Source organism: Nelumbo nucifera, chromosome 1 (genome assembly GCF_055504915.1).
Source record: "Nelumbo nucifera cultivar China Antique chromosome 1, China Antique-T2T, whole genome shotgun sequence".
NCBI lineage: Eukaryota > Viridiplantae > Streptophyta > Magnoliopsida > Proteales > Nelumbonaceae > Nelumbo > Nelumbo nucifera.
In genome coordinates, this window is record NC_142649.1 from 197,049,610 (window position 1) to 197,068,310 (window position 18,701).

Below are 18,701 nucleotides of genomic sequence, written 5' to 3' on the forward strand. Positions count from 1 at the left end.
GAGCAGACTGGCATGTTTATGACTCATGGCTGCTCCATTGCTACGAGGTAAAAGAAGTCTTCCCAAGAATACTAATATGAGTTCTCAAATTTTCTGTGGTGATACTGCTAGTGATAGATAATTAATTGATAAACCCTTGATCATGATGAGTTCATGACCCCCACTATCGTGGTCGTGGCCCCCCTAAGCTGCGATCCTACGAACCGAGCCAGGAGTCACCAACCAGTTGATACTTGATAGTGTACTAAGCTGCGATCCCAGCCCAGGGGCCAGGTCTCCCCCGAGACCGACCCTGGTGTACTAGCGTTTAGGGTTACTTGGTCCATGAGAGCGCTCCTATGATGGCCGGCCTAAACCAAGCGCGGGAGCCAGGAGTGCATGTTTGGGCTTGGGCCGGTGAATGTGAGTGAGTACTCAGTCATGTAGCGCGCCAAAACCGTAAACTCCAAAAGTTGGGTAATACGAGAAGACGACAAACGAACAAACAAACAAGTATGGAGATTGGAGGATGATTAAAAGGTAAGATTAATTAAATTTAAAACCCCATAATACCTCAAAAATAAAAACATTAAAAATCCCATTTAATAAATAAATATGCTTTGAGTTGAGAATTGAGATAATCTCTTTGGTTCTTGTTGGGTCTTTTTAAAGAATAAAATCCACATTGGATTGTACACCAAATCAAAACCACCCTGGCCCCGCCCATGTCCTTATTTTATTTATGGAGTTTATTATAGGCCCTTGGATTTAGAGATCCGATGGTGCTGAGTCTTATCGTCCACCACTTGTTACACTGCATTTGTAACGGCCCAACCCTGCTCTCTCTCTCTCTCTCTCTCTCAAAACAAATACAGCACCACAAACAAAACACCATTTTTACAGAGGAGAGAGAGAGAGAGAGAGAGAGTGAGTGAGAGAGAGTGAGACAGAGAGAGAGAGAGAGAAAGAGAGCAGAGCAGAGCAGAGCAGAGCACCTCTGTGAATTCGTCTCTTTGGATCCTCTACTTCTCGAGACGATTTTTTCTGTGTCTTTCTGTCTCTCTACATCTTTCTTCTCTCTTTCTCTCTCTCGTGCAGCGAGCCCTTACCAAACACTTCTTATAAATACCCCTTACTTTCTCTCTACTTCTCCTCCTTCCTACGTTTTTTGTTCTAATCTCTCTCTCTCTCTCTTGCTTTGGTCTCGGAGATATTCTGTTGTTCGGTATCTTTTTAACTGAGACACAAGAGAGAGTGTGTGAGAGAGAAGGAAGGAGCTCTTGCTGCTTTTCTCTGTTGCATCTACAATGTCGGCTTGCAAGGACGAAGATCCACGTATTAGTAACATCAAAACTAGAATTCGAGTCGTTCCCAATTTCCCCAAATCAGGTTTCCCACACTTTTTTCATTTCGTTTTCCTTCTGATGATCATCCATGAATTTCAATCGGAGACTTCATCAGATTTCTCTTCGTTCCGATTTTGCTCTTCGCCTTCTTCCTTCTTATTACTTTCTTGCTTGTTTCTTTTATTCAGAGTGAATGGTGGAACGAAGACTTTGTCTTTCTCTTACCAGCTATTTCATGTGTTCTATTTCTTGTTCATTAATGGCAGTAAATGGCAGGGATTATGTTTCAAGACATTACGACTTTGCTACTTGATCCTAAGGCGTTCAAAGACACGGTCGATTTGTTCGTTGAGCGATACAAAGGGAAAAATATTTCGGTAGTAGCAGGTAAAAAGATCGTCTTGTTTTTCCCTTCTCTCTGAATTTTTTAAGTGTATAATTATATACATTGGGTAGTTGGATTTGATCAGTGAATGCTTGGTGGTTTTGCTTTAACGCTTAAAAGTTGTTCCTTTTTTTTTTCTTTGATTAATGTTTTCAAAGGTTGGTGGGTCCGTGTATCGGAGGAAGTATGTCGAGAAACAGAAAATGCTTTCTTTTTTAATCACCGCGATTGCAGAAGTTTCTGCTTGTCTTTTAGAGTGCTTTTTGTGGTTTCTTTTCAATAACTTTTGGGCAGTGAGTATAGCATTGAGTGGTCGTGTTTGATTATCAGTTCTGTTAGTGGGCAGTGTTATCGAGTATTTCTGATGCCTCATAATACTCTCTGTGGAACTGTTTTCCTATATTGTTTCCATGTTTGATGGTCGGTGGTGGATGTCCACCACAAATTTAGTGGACCCACTAGATGTAAATTTCCAAGGGAATTTTTTTTTATTATTTTTGTCTCCACTCAGTTTGGATTTGTCACTGTGCACCGTTGGATGACTTGGTTCACAGATTCATTTCTTTTATTTCTTTGTTGTCCTTTCTTTTAGATCGCTATTTTGATTCTACTGCTGCTTGCAGTGAAGATTTGTTTCTAATATTATCAATTTATCATTCAAGGTTTCAAAGATCTATACTGTAATTGAATACAATAGGGTGCTTTCTATAATCAATTATGTGATAGACTTGATTGGATCAACCTACTGAACATTAGATGTTATAGAATAAACAAACTCTGAAAGAACTTTTAATCACAATGCATGGCTACTTGATGGAAGAGTGCTTTTGCAACTTTTTACAATTATTAAAATCCCCTTGCCCGTTTGGGTGATGATGGTAAAATTGTTTGCTCAATTGATAGTGAAGAACATGGTTCTGCAGTGAAAAAAAGATAGAGAAGACCACGGTTTTGCTTTAATAATGACTAAAAATGTTAAGCATTAAATTCATTAATAACTGAAATACTGAAGGAGATATCACATGTCTAGGAATGTTTGGGCAAATGGAATTGATGAAGACTAAAGTGCAGTAATTGGTGCGCCCATGCAAGAATAAAACTATAAAGCTACATTTTAAGAAAAAAATGTTGTATGTTGGTGATAATCTTTACCCTGTTATAGGTCCTTTATGATGGAGTTTCCTTTTTTTTTTCTTTTTTTTTTCTACTCTGAAATTTTTCATCAACTGGAAATCTCTATCAATGAAGTTACACTATGTCCTGAGATTGTTTCTCACAGAGTGGAAGCATTATGATTCTGTACCAATAAAAAAATCAACATGATTTTGGCAAATCTTTTGTATGTACGGAATAAGATATCTGGTTCATTGGGGTATGCATCTAGTTGGCTAGTTATTTGGAGTTTTTGTATTTTGTTGTGACATTCATGAATGGTTGCAATGTCAGCCTTGATTGCATTAGCATTTTCTAGTTTGATGGGGAAGAGTGCTGTTTTTACATATTTCTTTTATTTATGAAAAACATAATTATGTAAATCACTTTTATTTATTTGGGAAAGAAAAGGAGATAGTGGCTCATTGTTGCATTTTTTTTTTTCTGAAGCGTATGCTGATCTTAAGTTTTTCTTACAATTTGCTTGTTGTTTTCTAATATTATTGTTGGTCTTCTCACTGTAGTTCTGCAGTGCCACCAAGCATGAAGCTGCTTGTTGTTTTACCATTCACTACTTTCATTTTTTTGTTGGAAACGGTAACATTCATTAATGAAACATTTAAAGGAGTACACTGTCACCACCCAAACAAGGGTGTTGACCCGAAGAGATTTATTTCAAGACTACAAAACAGCCGAAAACAAATTGTCCCTGCAGGTTCCTTGCTTTGCCAAAGTATCAGTTAATCCATTTTCTGATCTCCTTGTCCATCTAATTACCACTTTCGTTTTTTGACCCTATTATTGATTAAAAGTGATGTCAAACAATTTCTCTTTTCTTTTCCCACTACTCCCAAGACCACAGATGATTGGGACAAACATTGAATAAGGGTATTTTCCCACTACCCTCACTATTTTGGTTTGTTAATTCATTTTTGAGTTTTTAATTTCTTTAATGCTTAATGGATTCATAAAGCGGTCAAATGTCTAATCTATATGCTTTATGCATTTCTCTTATGCTGGTCTGTTGCCTACTTGACATTAGTTGTGTTGTTGTATTATGGAGTGTGTTTTCATTTTTCCTGGATCATTATCAATATTATATGTTTAAAGTTGATTTCTGACTTTGTGAAGAATTTCATATTCTTAAGTTATGAGTCTTCTTTTGTTTTTCCAGGGATTGAAGCTCGGGGGTTTATATTTGGTCCTCCCATTGCATTGGCAATTGGGGCAAAGTTTGTTCCCTTGAGAAAACCAAGAAAGTTACCTGGTAGGCTTCATTCTTCATTTGCAATTCTAATTTGTTTATATCTGTGTGTCTATTGCATGCATGCATTTGCCTGTGCAATTTTGTTATCCTACCATTACAAGGCTATATTTTTCAAAGATAAAGTTGATCTTTCTAAGCCATATGGGGTTCTTCTTTAGTCAGGGCACCCTTGTCTAGTTAAGTGGAGGGGTTTAGTTGCGAAATGGTTTGATGAACTTGGAAATATGCCCAGAGAGGTACTACATGCTTCATTGCAGATGCTATGTGGAGGTTCCACTCCAGTATCTATCTTGAATCTTGATTGGTTCAGTTCATGCATCTATGTGACTTCACTTCATCAACCCACCTATTGTGCTATTCCCTTCATCAGCTATGCACCTTCATTGTGTTAGATGTTGCTTTTTGAATGAAGTGTTAAAGGTTTTAATATGTGGACTGTTGAGCTGTATTGCAAAGAGTTGTTGGGCAAACTTAAGCTATTTAGCAAAGAGATGGAGATGCACCTCTATCCAAGCTTCTTTTTGTAGATTTCTGTTCCAAGGGAACTGCTTTGCACAAGGAAAGATAAATTTCACGTATTCCATTCATAATATTTCTTTCTTTTGTATAGCTTTCTGATGGTAGTGTCGTGAGGATTTGTTTTTCTTTATTTCATACTGTTTGTCATTTATTTTTGTTGTGAGTGTCCTTTTTTTCTTTTAAATTCATTTGTTTTGTAAATTAAGGGGTTACATACTAATATCATTTAATAGCCATGGATGGTTTATAACCAAGGTCCAAAGTATCAAGATGCACGATACAAAAAAATACACGTTTTCAGGCATTGATACTCACCCCTATATTTATTATTTTTTGACCATTTGAAAATAAGTGTAATATGACAGTTACCATACAAATAATGAAACATACATACCTTATGTATTTGGAGTATTGGCGGGTTAAAAAACCAATACATATTGGTTGATATGCACTGACACATTGTGATATTTTGAACCTTGCTTATAACCAGTGTTGCATGGATTTTCATTTTCCTAAATGGATGATGTGTCTGCTGGACGTGCGACAGGTTCCAATACTCAGGATTCTTGAGGGGAACTTATATGTAATATTTTCTTTTTATATATTTGCTTATTGACATAAATGAATGATTAATGTATAAGATGAATGCCATTTTTCATATTAAATGCTACACAGTATGAAAGACAACATTTTAGACCCTAGTTTTGTAGGTATATAATGTTAGAATTCAAAGCATATCAACTATTCTAATTGTATATACTTTTCAGACATATCCATGAGTCTATTCTTTCTTGTTGCCGAGTCAGACACTCAGACTCAATGGACATTTATTGGACTCTGATTCCCATGTATGCATCCATGATCCATGCAACACTGTTCATATATCTATCTTTGACTAAAACATCTGGTTTGCTATACTCTTTGTTGATGTTGTTTATTTAGACAACCATGTAGAGGATAACCTCTAAATATATTCTGTTTATATGCATTATTACTTTTTGTTCCTAACATATATCCTATGGTATCCTTATTAGACTCTGCTCAAGGCCGACTTTTTCTTTGTTAGAATGTTGAATTAATCCACTCCTTTTCTTTCCTTTTCTGGATGTGATGGCATTGGTTGTAGTAGCACCAAATAACTGATGCCTGCTATTCTTCAATTACCAAAAATTGCTGTAGAGCAAAACTGGAAATTCATTTTTAATATGCCATTTTTTGGTTGAAAGGTCACACACCTAACCTTGAAACAATAAATAGTACATCTGCAAACAATGAGGAAAAACTATGTAAATCAATACAAACATCACAGTTTGCATCTCTTGTGATTGCATACCTTTTCTGGATTCTAGACATTGAATTTACTTTATTGCTAGGTTCTTTCTGTTTTATTTCCTTTTCTTTCTTTCTTTCTTTTTTCTATTGTTAACTGTTTGAAATAGGAGGAAAGGAGCTATAAAGGAAAACTACGAAGTGTATCTAATGTACAGTCAGAAGCTATACAAAGAGAAAAAACCTCTCAAAAAGCAAATGGAAATTGCCATGGCTCCTCAGTCATCTTCTCTCAAAGTATCTCCTGAGTCCTGATCAATATGCTTGGTCAGGAATGTCTCTAAAAGATTTTTCGACAACCAACAAATTAATTACCAATTAGCCCTTAAAAATCTTCAACTTGGTGGATGATTTTCCTATAAATATTCTTGTGTTTTTCTCCCTCAATATTGTCCAAATTTTTACTAATGATGGTAGTACCAGAAAGCCTGCCTCTCTTGGATAAACCCTTCACTTTTTACCCAGTCAACATTTTTTTTTGATAATTCTACCCAGTCAACATTTCAACCATCTATTTGGGACAGCTCCAATTGTAGCTTGTAAGTTTACAAATATATGCAAAAAGGTCTGACTTCTGAGCAAAGGGACAGTTGAAAAACATATTGTTAGCTGTCTCCATCTAACAAGTACAAAATATGCATGTTGTTGATGGAATATCCATGCATTTCTTGGTTAATTTATCTCTTGTGAGGTGAGGTACATATGGATGGATGCAGTCCAGACCATGAAAGATGGTCTTGAGGAAAAGAACACACTTTCACTGCACCTGGACAACAAATCAGCCAGAAAATTGATCTATCCCATGCAGATGAATCTTGGAAAAGAATTGAACCTTGTGATAATGAAGGTTAGGCTCAAAATGCCTTCTCCCAATCAAATCTCTTTGCTGTCAGTAATAGCAGCAGGCAGCCGACCATTTCCAAGACTGATAAAAAGGAAAAATAAGGTGGGTGGTAAAATATGATGAGGAAAATTTTTCCCCAAAACCAATAATGTTCCAATAATTTGAGCCAGACCAGATTCCTTTGAACAGAAAATATATCATGGATCAAATGCACAATTTCTTGTAAAGTTAGTCTGGAGAGGAATCTATGGTCAAGTAACATTTTAACTGATTTTCTAATTTCTACTAATTTTCCAGAATAAAACCCAGAAAATATTCACATTCATTTGATAAGTAAGAAACTTGTATGAAAAATCTCCATATATGAAGTAGATTTCTTTGGATTCAAAGGTGGGTGCCTGGTATTACTGATATCACTGGCAGTGACGAAGAAACTCCTTAAGGTTTCAGACTGATATTCTGGCACTCAGTTGATTTATTGGTAGTCATTTCCTAATTTGTTTGTGTATAGTCTGAGGAGAGGAGAATGTTTCTTGATTGAGACTACAACCCCCATAATGGCCCTGTACAAGACATAACTGAATTTTTTTTATATTTGTTACACAAAAACCCAGTTATACACCGATAACTTGATAAAATCTAAAACTTGGTACAAGTTGGAAAAAGTTTGCCTTGACTTGGTTCCATTCTTTCAGAATTATTGCAATGTGTAGTTGCTTATGCTCTCGTTGAATCCACAAGTTGTGTATATGTGTAGGTGAGGTTATTTCGGAAGAGTATGTCTTGGAATATGGAACAGATTGTCTTGAAATGCACATCGGAGCAGTTGAACCTGGTGACTGTGCTTTGGTAGTTGATGATTTGATAGCAACTGGAGGTACACTTTGTGCGGCAATGAAGTTACTTGGTAAGCTGTTATCAATAAAATTTTGTCAGCAGCTTTTTTTTTGAAAGGAATGCGGAATTTTGTGGTGTTACTATTAGCTCGTATACATATTTTTGTTGATAAAGCAAACTTATCTAGGGCCGGTTGATAAAAGGCAAGGTTGTTGGATAGCCTTGCTTCAACATCCAGCAAAGTATGCTCTGTATATGGGTAAAATCCAAATAGCAGTCGCTATTTTTCTTCTAGTAGCAATGAACTACCAGAAAATAACAAAGAGAAAGGAAATCATATGTTTCTCCAACATTGATTCCAAGAGGAGAAAAAAGGAGCAGGTATACAGAATAAAAATAATTTGTTCCTTCTTTTTTTTTCTGTAAAGATTTACGTGTTTATATTAGACCTCAAAGCTTTAACTAAAATATGTAAAAAAGCTTTGACTAGAATAGAAATTTGGCAATTACTAAAACTGCACCTGACTCCTAAATCTTAATTAGAATCCCTTAAACTCATAAGAATAGAAACCCAGAAAATAGAAATTCAACAAATTAGTAGTTGACTCAAAAAGAAAATCGTTTTACTACTAACTATAGACCTAAAAAATATAAAACTCCCTAAAGAAAATAACATTTGATAACCAATCAGAAAAAAAACCTAACATATGGTTTTAAAACATACATCTAGAGACTACCAATTTAGAAGCTTTCAGCATCCAGAGCCATTCAATCTTTTTTTTTTGATGAATAAGAGCCATTCAATCTTCCTTTTATAAATTTTAATAACTTTTGGGATACTGTAATATCTCCAGAAATTGTTGTCCTCTATCATAGTTTTCAAAGTGTCTAGGTGAATTTAGACATGGCCCATGACACAGTTCCACAGGCTGAGCCTTGGGCCAGGCCAAGCCATGAGAGGTATATTTTAAAAAAATGAAAATTTTAAAATAAATTAACAAAAAAGATAAAATTTTGAAATTAAAAAATGAAATTGTTTCTTCTTTTATATGCAGAATAAAAGAACTTGTATATATGAGCTAGGTTGGGCTGTTCAGCAGGCTGTGCTGTGCTATGTCATGGACCCGTGCCAGCACTGCCTGCGTTGTCATGCCAGCCCGTTGGCATGAAAACCCAAGCCTGGCACGACCCATTACCTCTGTGTCATGCCTGGCACGGCCCGTGTGCTGTCATGCTGGGCCCTGGGTGGGTGGCACAACCCGATTTACAGCTCTATAGGCGATTTTGGGCAATACTGGGGCACCTAGTAGCTTAGTTGCCTAGGTGATAAGAATTTTATAATATAAAGAACCAACTTTTTGCTAATTCCCTAGTTTTATATACCAATCAGCATGTATGTTAATTGAAAAACTAGCAATTCTCTTTATTAAGAACATTAAATTTCCTCTAAAATTGTGGCAAATCATCACAACTAAAAGATCAAAATCTTTTACATATATTAATTTCATTATTTTAAAAAATAATACTGCTATAATAAGTATTTAATAGAGTAATTTCATATTAATTAGTATCTAAAGAAAGTTATTAACTTCATATGATAAATATTCAAAATGGAAAGTATAATAGAAGAAAAAACAACGATGGAATTTCTGTTTTATTTAATTATAGAGAGAACAGCAAAAAAAAACCTCTTTATGCTTCTATTCTTTCTTTCTTTCTCTCTCCTCAAAACCCTTTTTGATCTTTTAAATTTCAATAGCAAAACATTAAAACAAAGTATAACATACATATTAATAAGATACAGCAATATACATGATATTATACAAGTCACTATGCCTAGTCATTTTTGTGACCTAGGCGGGTGCTTAGTAGCCTAAGCGGGCACCTAGTAGCCTAGAAGGGCGCCTAGTTGCTAGCGTTTGGGCAAGGTGCCCAACCAAGGGCGCCTGGTCGCCTAGATGATGCCTTCACAACTGTGTCCTCTATTATTGCTTTAGAAGGCTGAACTACATCTTTTTATGGGGCCCATGTTGTCTGTGAGGCAAAGAAATCCAAGAGTTGCATGAATTGTCTTCTAGTATTCCTTGCTGCATAATTATAACTGTTCTTTGCACTTATAAATAAAACTATTCTTTACACTTTCAATAATGAGTAGTTAAAACTAATTATTAATATATTGATAAAAAACTTAACTTTAATATTTTATTTGATATAATTGGTGAAATATGAAATTGAGCTTGAAATCTAAGTTCATATTGGTCAACATAACAATGTATTGTTAGATTAGTACTACGGAAGAAGCATGGTTCAAAGTATATGTTAGAGAATAAAAAACCTATTCAGGGACCTCACCTAAATGCCTAATAACTTAAGCTTGTAGATTGAATGATTCCTTGACATGGTATAGAGCTTGTTTGGCAAAGTGATCTATTGTTCGATCTTTGCAGCTCCGTTATAATTTATTAAATTTTAGCACAAGGTATGGGTGGGTTTGTGCTTGTCAACGCTTGAAGCCCAATAGACTTTCACATGAGGGGGTGTGTTAGAGAATAAAAACCAATTCAGGGACTTCATCTAACAGCTTAAACTTTTAGGTTGAACGGTTCATGGTAGGTTTTTTGTTCTATAACAGTATCAATGCATTTGATATGCAAAAATTGCATATTGGGTGTTTTGAAATGAAAAATATACCTGGATCAAAAATTAATGTGGGTCCAAGTATTGAATCAGGACATCTCTAGGAGGGGTATTAACCTTTAAAAGTGGTCAGATGTCCTCCTGATTCCCTGTGTTTAGTATCAGAGACCAAAAGATAACAGTACAATATGCTCAATAGAGGGCGTATTGTACCGATATTTGGAACTTTGAAAAGCTTAATTCATTACTCCAATTTCTTTTTTTCTTTGATTTCTAGGTTCCAAACTTCTATAATGGATGGTGATTATTAAGTGCGTAGTGATTTTTTTATCAACAACAGAACTTTCATTAATGGAATAAGGTCAAATTACAAAGGAAACAGTGGGGAGAAAAAATCTCTTAACTCTCCCCAAGAAAAAAACAAGAACACAAATTACAACATAGCCCAGAACATTTGTTCCCTTCCCACCCCTTGTTTTGCTGGAGTATCCATAAAGACATTTGCACTAAGTGTGTAGTGATTGGAGGATACTATACTTTGTATCCCCATATGGAATCCCCAATCTATATCTAATCTAAGCTAACTGAAGTTCCTACCTAGTCATTTACTCTAGTCATCTCATCATGTACAATGCCTGAATCCATATGATCCAAGAGATGCACATATTGTGACAAGTCTTTTTCTACCTCGTCCTCACAACTAGAAGTGCAAACTACAAATGGTGGTGGTGGTTGTGGTGGTGCTGCTGCTGCTGTAGCATTCCTGAAAGAATTCCAAACCCTGCAAAGTTTCTATTGAAATTTGCAAATATTATGTTCTTAGACAGCCTATGTTTTACTTGGATTATGATCTTCTTTGTATTCATTGTGTAATTTTTTTCATAATTTTGATTTTTGAGATGTTTTTCTCATTTGTTTATTTTTTACAATTGTTTGCCTGAACCTAATTATCAAAAATAAAAAAATGTTTGGCTGAATCATCAATTTGGTCAAGCATACTCTCCCTGCTATTGCCTTTATGTTCTGCCTCTTTTCTGTGATTGATTTATCTATTCTATTGTGCTATAACTGGAAGCTAATACTTTGTTGAAATTTACTGTTTTGCAGAACGTGTTGGGGCTGAAGTGGTTGAATGTGCATGTGTAATTGAATTACCAGATCTTAAGGTCATTACATCATGTACTTTTTCTTTTTCTCATTGCATTCTCATGTTCATTTCATTCTATATATAGGATCTATTCATACATTTGCATTCTTGAGGATATTATAAAGATACCTAGTACAATGCATTCTTACTTTTAGTGTGGCAGAAATGCATATGCATAGACGAGAGGAAAAACTAGAAAGGTTAGGGTCAAAAATAAAATGAGAGATAGTAGACTAAGATGGTTTGGCCCAAGGTTTTAAAAACTAGACCGGACATGGAACCGTTTTGGCCACCAGTTCCCAGGTCAAATGGGTCCGACCATCCAGTCTGAATGGATGGCCCGTTCTGATTTAAAAAATAAATATGTAAAATAAAAATGGCCAAAAACCGTTGTCTGGATCAATGGATCAATGGTTTGACCGCCTGGGTCAGCAGGTTGCTAACCAAGTCAACGGCTTTTGGCCCAGGAATAGTTTTCTGGTGAAACGGAACCAGTTGCCTTAGCTGTTCCTAGGTCACCGGTCTGGTTTTCAAAACCATGGTTTGGCCATGTGCATGGACAACTACCTACAACACCTGTGAGAAGAAGCAACCTGTTACAAGTTGACAACGGATATGCTTATAAAAAAAGAAAAAATATTACCAGTGGACATGGCATTAAACAGAATGGAATGGTGAAACAAGATTCATGTAGCCAACTCTATATAGTTGGAACAAGGATTAGATGATGATGTCCCTTGGCCAGAGAACCAATCATGGACTAGCTGCTCTAACTTTGCATATTGGAAAAGGGGGGGGGGATATGCCAAATATCAGCATGATCAGAGAATTTCTGTGTTCCACTGAAAGTTTTCTTGAACATCTAGATAAGTATAATTTTATGATTATATTTTAAGTTCATTGTTGTTCTAGTTAATCTCTATGATGGGTCTAGTCCTAGGCAGAGGTCGACCACGAGTATGAGGAAATTTAATCACTTTGTGGATGCTTACGAACTTAAAGAGATCCCATTTGTCACATACTTGTTTTACTTGGTCCAATCTCCAAGTGAATCCGATTTGCTCTAAGTTGGACAAATTCTTATTTTCAAATGACTGGGAAGAACATTGAAGGAATTTGAATTCTAGAGCACTTCCAAGGTTGATATCCAACCATTGGCCTATTATAATTTGTAAGGAGGAGGTGAGAAATGTAGGTTCTGCTTCTTTTAGATTTGAAAACATGTGGTTAGGACACCCAGGATTCATTAAGAAAGTCAAAGAATGGTGGTTAGAGAGCAATCCAATAGTGGAATGGAGTGGAATGCGGTTTCACAAAAAGCTCCAATATCTGAAAGTTAGAATCAAGGATTGGAATATCTTAGAGTTTGGGAGATTGGAGGAAAGGAAGTAAATTGTGACTGCACAAATTGAGGTCCTGAATAGCAAGGGAGGGGTTGTCTTACAGAAGAGGATAAGGCGCAAAGATGGAAATTGGGAAAACAATTAGAGGACTATCTTCTTTAGGAGGAAATAAGTTAGAGACAAAAGTCAAGGTGTAAGTGGCTGAAAGAGGGGGGTAGGAATACCAAGTTTCTACTTACTGTGGCAAGTGGAAGAAGGAGAAGGAATTATATATCAAGTTTGGAGATTGAAGGGGCAACAATTTCCAATCAAAGAGAAATTGCAGGGGCCTTTGTGGATCATTTTAGGTCTAATTTTAGAAGACCCCTTGAGGGGTTGGAATGGCCAACATTGCAACTAGAGGATAGGGAATGGTTGGAAAGGAAATTCGACTTAGAAGAGATAAAGGAGGTAGTGTTCTCTATGGATAGATCAAAGGCACCAGGCCCATATGGTTTTACGATGGTTTTTTATCAAAGATTATTGGGAGATATTAAAAGATGACCTAAGGCTGGTTTTTTATGAATTCCATTCTAGAGGAGTGATTAACCCTTGGCTAAATTCCACATTCATTGCCTTGGTTCCCAAGAAAAGAAATGCAAATCACCCAAGGGACTGTAGGCTGATCAGCCTAGTTAACAACCTTTATAAGATCATCACCAAGGTGCTGTCCATTAGAATTAGGAAGGTGCTCCTAATAATCATAGCAAACAATCAAGGAGTTTTGTGAAGGGGGAGGTAGATAATAGATCAGATACTTATAGCAACTGAGAGTTAGGAGGATTTCAAGAGATCCAAGAAAAAAGGGGTGGTTTGCAAATTGGATTTGGAAAAAGCTTATGACTTGGTTTATTGGTTTTTCCTACTGGAGGTGATGACCAACTTTGGGTTTGGAGATAATTGGTGCAAGTGGGTGATGGGTTGCATCAGGAACTACCATTACTCCATATTGGTGAACGAGACAGTGGTAGACTTCTTTCCAACTTAGAGAGGGATTAGACAAGGAGATCCCCTTTCCCCTTTCTTATTTACTTTGGTTGCAGAAGTTTTGGGGAGATTAATTTCTAGAGCAGATTCTAGGGATTTAATAAGAGGTTGGAGAGTTGGAAGGGAAAATGTACCACTGACACTTGCAATTTGCAAATGACACTTGTGAAGGAGGGGATCTCAATAGGATCAGAAACCTGAAGCTCACTATACAACTCTTTGAGCAAATGTCAAACCTTAAAACTGAATTTTGAAAAGAGTTGTATAGTTGGAGTTAATATGGGGGAGGGGGAGGTGTCTGAGTGTGCAATATCTAATTGGCCCTTAAACTACCTTGGTTTGCCATTGGAAGATAATCCTCAGAAATTTGAGTTTTGGGTTTCGGTTGTGGAGAGGTTTGAAAAGAGACTTGCGACTTGGAAGAAGAATTATTTGTCTTGGGGGCAGAATCACTTTAATTAGGTCTACATTAGCGAGCCTTCATGTCTACTTTTTGTAAGTCTTTAAGATTCCGGTTAGGGTGGCTAGCATATTGGAAAAACTAATGAGAGACTTTCTCTGGGAGCCAGGGGAGGAGAAGGACCATAGAGTTAGGTGGGAGATGGTGTGTAGGAGCAAGAGGGAAGGAGGTTTAGGTATTGGGAACATAAGGAATAAGAACTTGGCACTACTAGGGAAATGGATGTGGATATTCTCATTGGAGAAAGAAAAGCTTTGGGTGAAGATAATGGGTATTAGTCATGGGGTTGCAAACAATGGATGGGATTCTGGGATTTTGGCAAGGATTGCAAGAGCATCTCCCTAGAAAGCTATTCAAGCTATTTTGCCCTTGTTCTCTCCATGGATCAGGTATGACTTGCACTCAGACAACCTCATTAATTTTTGGGAACATGTTTGGGTTGGAGATTCTTTAAAAGACCAATTCCCGAGTCTTTTTGCTCTCTCCTTACTTAAAAATGAACTGGTTTCTTCCTTCCTTGTACCTTCTAACTCAGCTTCTGGGTTCGGATGGAACTTGGGTTTGAGAAGAGAAATCAAGGACACAGAGTTAGACTGTATTTTATCCTTGTTATCCATTCTTGAAGGGGTCTTCCTAGAGCCAACAAAGGTAGATAATATAATTTGGACACTCACTCTCTCGAGTCTTTCACTTGTGCTTTTTTCTTTAAAGCCCTAATACAACCTTCTTCTATTGGATTGTCCTTCCCTGTTAAAGAGGTGCGGTGTCATCCTATTACCTCCAAAGGTTGGGAGTTTCTGTTGGGAAGCCTTTCTGGAAAGAGTTAATTCAGGAAATTTACTTCAAAGAAAAAGACCCAATAGTTGTTTGTCTCCCCACTAGTGTGCCCTCTGTAAAGCTGATGGTGAGTTCGGATATCATTTACTAATTTCCTGTCAGTTTATTAAAGTCATTTGGAATGGTTTACTTCTTTGCTTGGGTGTAGGTGGACCCCCCCCCCTGAATGGGCAAAGCTTATTCACTTCCATGCCCAACTCAGTGATTTAAAGGGAATATTTTAGGGTAGGCACCTCACCCAGGTCCTAGGCACACTCCTAGTGCGCCTAGGCGTGCACCTTTTGAAAATTTGATGCCTTTTTCCTTTTTTGAGTCTAGCGGCTGGGCCCCGGACCCCCATGCCACGCCCCTCGAGGCTAACCCAAACAAGTCTATGTTAGGGTCTTAAATTCTTAGTTTTCACACAAAAAATAATGATTTTATAGTTTTAATTGCTTTTAAGAAGATATTTTATTAGGATGAATGAATGGACAACATTACGAAATAGGGGCTTCTCGAAGCTTCGATTAGGCTTGCCTCGAGGGGCGTGGCACAAAGGCAGCTCATAGTATTGTGGGTTTTATATGCTTGAAAATGTTTTATATGTTTGATTTCATTTTAAAATTCTCATTTGAATATGCTTTACATATTATGTTTATGTATTTTAATTTTAAATAATAGGTTTTTTAAAACATAAGTTTATATTTTTATTAATATTATGTTTTATAATTTTTTGATTTTTTTTTGCATTTTTTGAATTTTTTTGGCATTTATTTTGAAAATTTTGACATTTTTTTTGATTTTTTAGCTTTTCTTTTTTTTTTTAAATTGTGCATCTTGCCTCAAAAGCCTCAGGTGCAAAATGGCCCTTGCGCCTTTCGCTTTTAAAACATTGGCCCAACTGGCCAATAAAAGGGGCTAAAGATTATGTGGAGATGTATTAGGGCTGCAGTTTGTTGGACTGTTTGGGAAATATTCACGGTTTTTTTCAGAAAAGGATAGGAGCTTGGAAGTAATTTTGGAGGGGCCAATAAAAAGGACTAAGATTATGTGGAGATGTATTAGGCTGCAGTTTGTTGGACTGTTTGGGAAATATTCACGGTTTTTTTCAGAAAAGGATGGGAGCTTGGAAGTAATTTTGGAGGGGCCAATAAAAAGGACTAAGATTATGTGGAGATGTATTAGGGCTGCAGTTTGTTGGACTGTGGGAAATATTCACGGTTTTTTTCAGAAAAGGAGAGGAGCTTGGAAGTAATTTTGGAGGGGCCAATAAAAAGGACTAAGATTATGTGGAGATGTATTAGGGCTGCAGTTTGTTGGACTGTTTGGGAGGAGAGAAATTCACAGATTTTTTCAGAAAAGGAGAGAAGCTTGGAAGTAATTTTGGAAGTCATCCATATTAGGGTGATACATTGGTTGAAAACTTTGGCCCTGTTTGCAGAATTCCCAGTTGATGAGTTGCTAAGAAACTGGAAGGAGATTGCAAGATTAGAAGGAGATTCTAAAGTTGTGGTGAACTGGCTAAAAGAGGATAACTCTAGGCCCTGGAATTACAACAACGAAAAGAGGAAATTTAAGTGGCTGACTAAGGACATTGAAATTAAATGAATGGGTAAAAAGAAGTGCAAACTCATTGGCAGATGGTCTAGCTAGGCAATGGGTGAACAGAAACTCTATTTTTTGGACTGTGTTGTAATTGCTTTACTTTTGGTGTTCACTGGTTGTATTCGGGAGTTAAAATTGTTTAGCTCCCTTGCTTTGTAATTTTCATAATCTTAATACAATTCACTGTTATCGATAAAAAAAAAATCTCTATGATGGGTCTCAATCATCCAGATCTGTGTTGGGTTGCACGTTTTTCTGTGCAAAATAAATGCTGGCCCAGTGGCCCTCTGTCCGAAGATAAACTTTCTTGCTTCAAACTAATATTCCTTTCATTTATCAAAAAAAAAAAAAAATTCCTTTCACAAGGGAGGTCTGCTGTTAGTATGACTGGTTCTTTTGGTCCAATTTAGTTTGTCCACAGTCAATGGTGGGTCCTTGTTATGATCTGCAACTCGTGACAGAGAAATCTCTCTGTTGATCCAGCATGCTGCAAATATCTGAATCTGATAATTCTTGTTATTTGTTGATAAATGATGCGATTAATTATTGTTCATTAGAAAGTAAATTTATTGTCAGTGCACCATGCATTTTGGTGGTTCCAAGTTCAACTAAAGGTGATGAATCATGGCGTCTTGGGATAATTGGACCCAGAAATGCCATGGCTTCAGTTAGAAAATTTATGCCGACTGAATTTTGTTTTTTTCCCCTCTGAATTATTAATGTTTTGGTTGACAATTGCTAAAACAACTGTTACTCTGAAGTGTTTGTCACTGATCTCAGGAAACATAGCCAAGGTTAATTTTGACAAAAACATCCCCTAGTTGACCATCATAAGATGGGTGATGGGTCTACCACTATTATCTCTTGATATGTTTGCATGTTATCTGGTAAAAGCATAAATGCTTCTAATCATGAATGTTGGGTTTTATGCTTGTGCAGGGTCGTGAGCGCTTGAACGGTAAGCCATTATACATACTAGTGGAATCCCACTAATGGAGGCAATATCATTTGCTTCTCTGTTGCAGCTGCGGTGTTGGTGATGTGTACATTAGAGTGGTATTCTTGGTGGTTCCGTTGTATGGAATCCATTACTAGCTGTAGTTTTGATTGTGATTTTTCATGTAGCTCCTCTTTCTCCTTTTGGATCTTTTTATCGTCTTCTTCAATTTTCATTATTGAGAAACGGTGGACAAATAGGAGCATTCACAATTCGCTATGGGAAGTGCAGTATCAATTGCGCAATCAGCTTTGCTGTGGGTTTGACTCAAGGTTGTACTTGTCAAATTACCTTACCTTATCAGTTGGTTGTTGCCAAATGCCAAGCAAGCTCCATCATCATATGAATTTTCGCCTGTGGTTGGGCTCTTGACCTGTTTATGCATTTTCATGTTCTCCTTACTGTTTCGTTATGGTGAGAGCATGCAGTGGCAATTGGGGTCGAGCAAATCGATGAGAATATCCATTTATAATTTGATAAAATCATAAAATAACTGCTCTGCTGGCTTCCTGTGTGGAGTAACGAAATCGTTGGATTTGTATGGCGGGTCTGAATTCAGAGTTCCCACTTCCCACTTCCCACTACTGTGAGTGGGACTAGGTGCTGCTTTCTTGTTGTAACTAACGGTTGGTCAGGTGGGCCCAACTCAAAACCTTACAAAAAGTTATGGAGTGACGTAAATCTTAACCAGGTTATTCGATCGATAAGACTCTAGAATCCTAGGTGATGACTGATGACTGAGAGCCAGCAGCACTTGGTGGGTTCCACATAAATGGCTCTTTGGTCGAATTTAACAAAGTTTTCACGAGCTTTGACAGGCTGAAGATCATTGAGTTTGAGGCTGCAGGCTGGGCTAGAGTCAGTCCTGGCATGGGCAATCATCATGATATGGACAAAAGACCAAATGGAGGCCCAGCGCCCAAGAGGAGTTGGAACATCTCGAATGAGTGCTGATCAGAATTGCTTCAACTACATCGAGAAACCTGGTCTGAGTGTCATCATGGTGGCAGAG

At 37.0% G+C, this 18,701-nt stretch overlaps 1 protein-coding gene across 1 annotated transcript; it reads left to right on the forward strand.

The window, feature by feature from the left end:
- Positions 1-759: 759 nt before the first annotated feature.
- On the forward strand, positions 760-17,934 carry LOC104602301 (adenine phosphoribosyltransferase 4-like). Its single transcript, XM_010265923.3, has 6 exons — positions 760-1,368; positions 1,602-1,712; positions 4,037-4,129; positions 7,579-7,728; positions 11,403-11,461; positions 17,632-17,934. Exons 1-6 carry the CDS (start codon positions 1,287-1,289, stop codon positions 17,683-17,685), a joined length of 549 nt encoding a protein of 182 aa, XP_010264225.1. The 5' UTR covers positions 760-1,286; the 3' UTR covers positions 17,686-17,934.
- Positions 17,935-18,701: the final 767 nt, after the last annotated feature.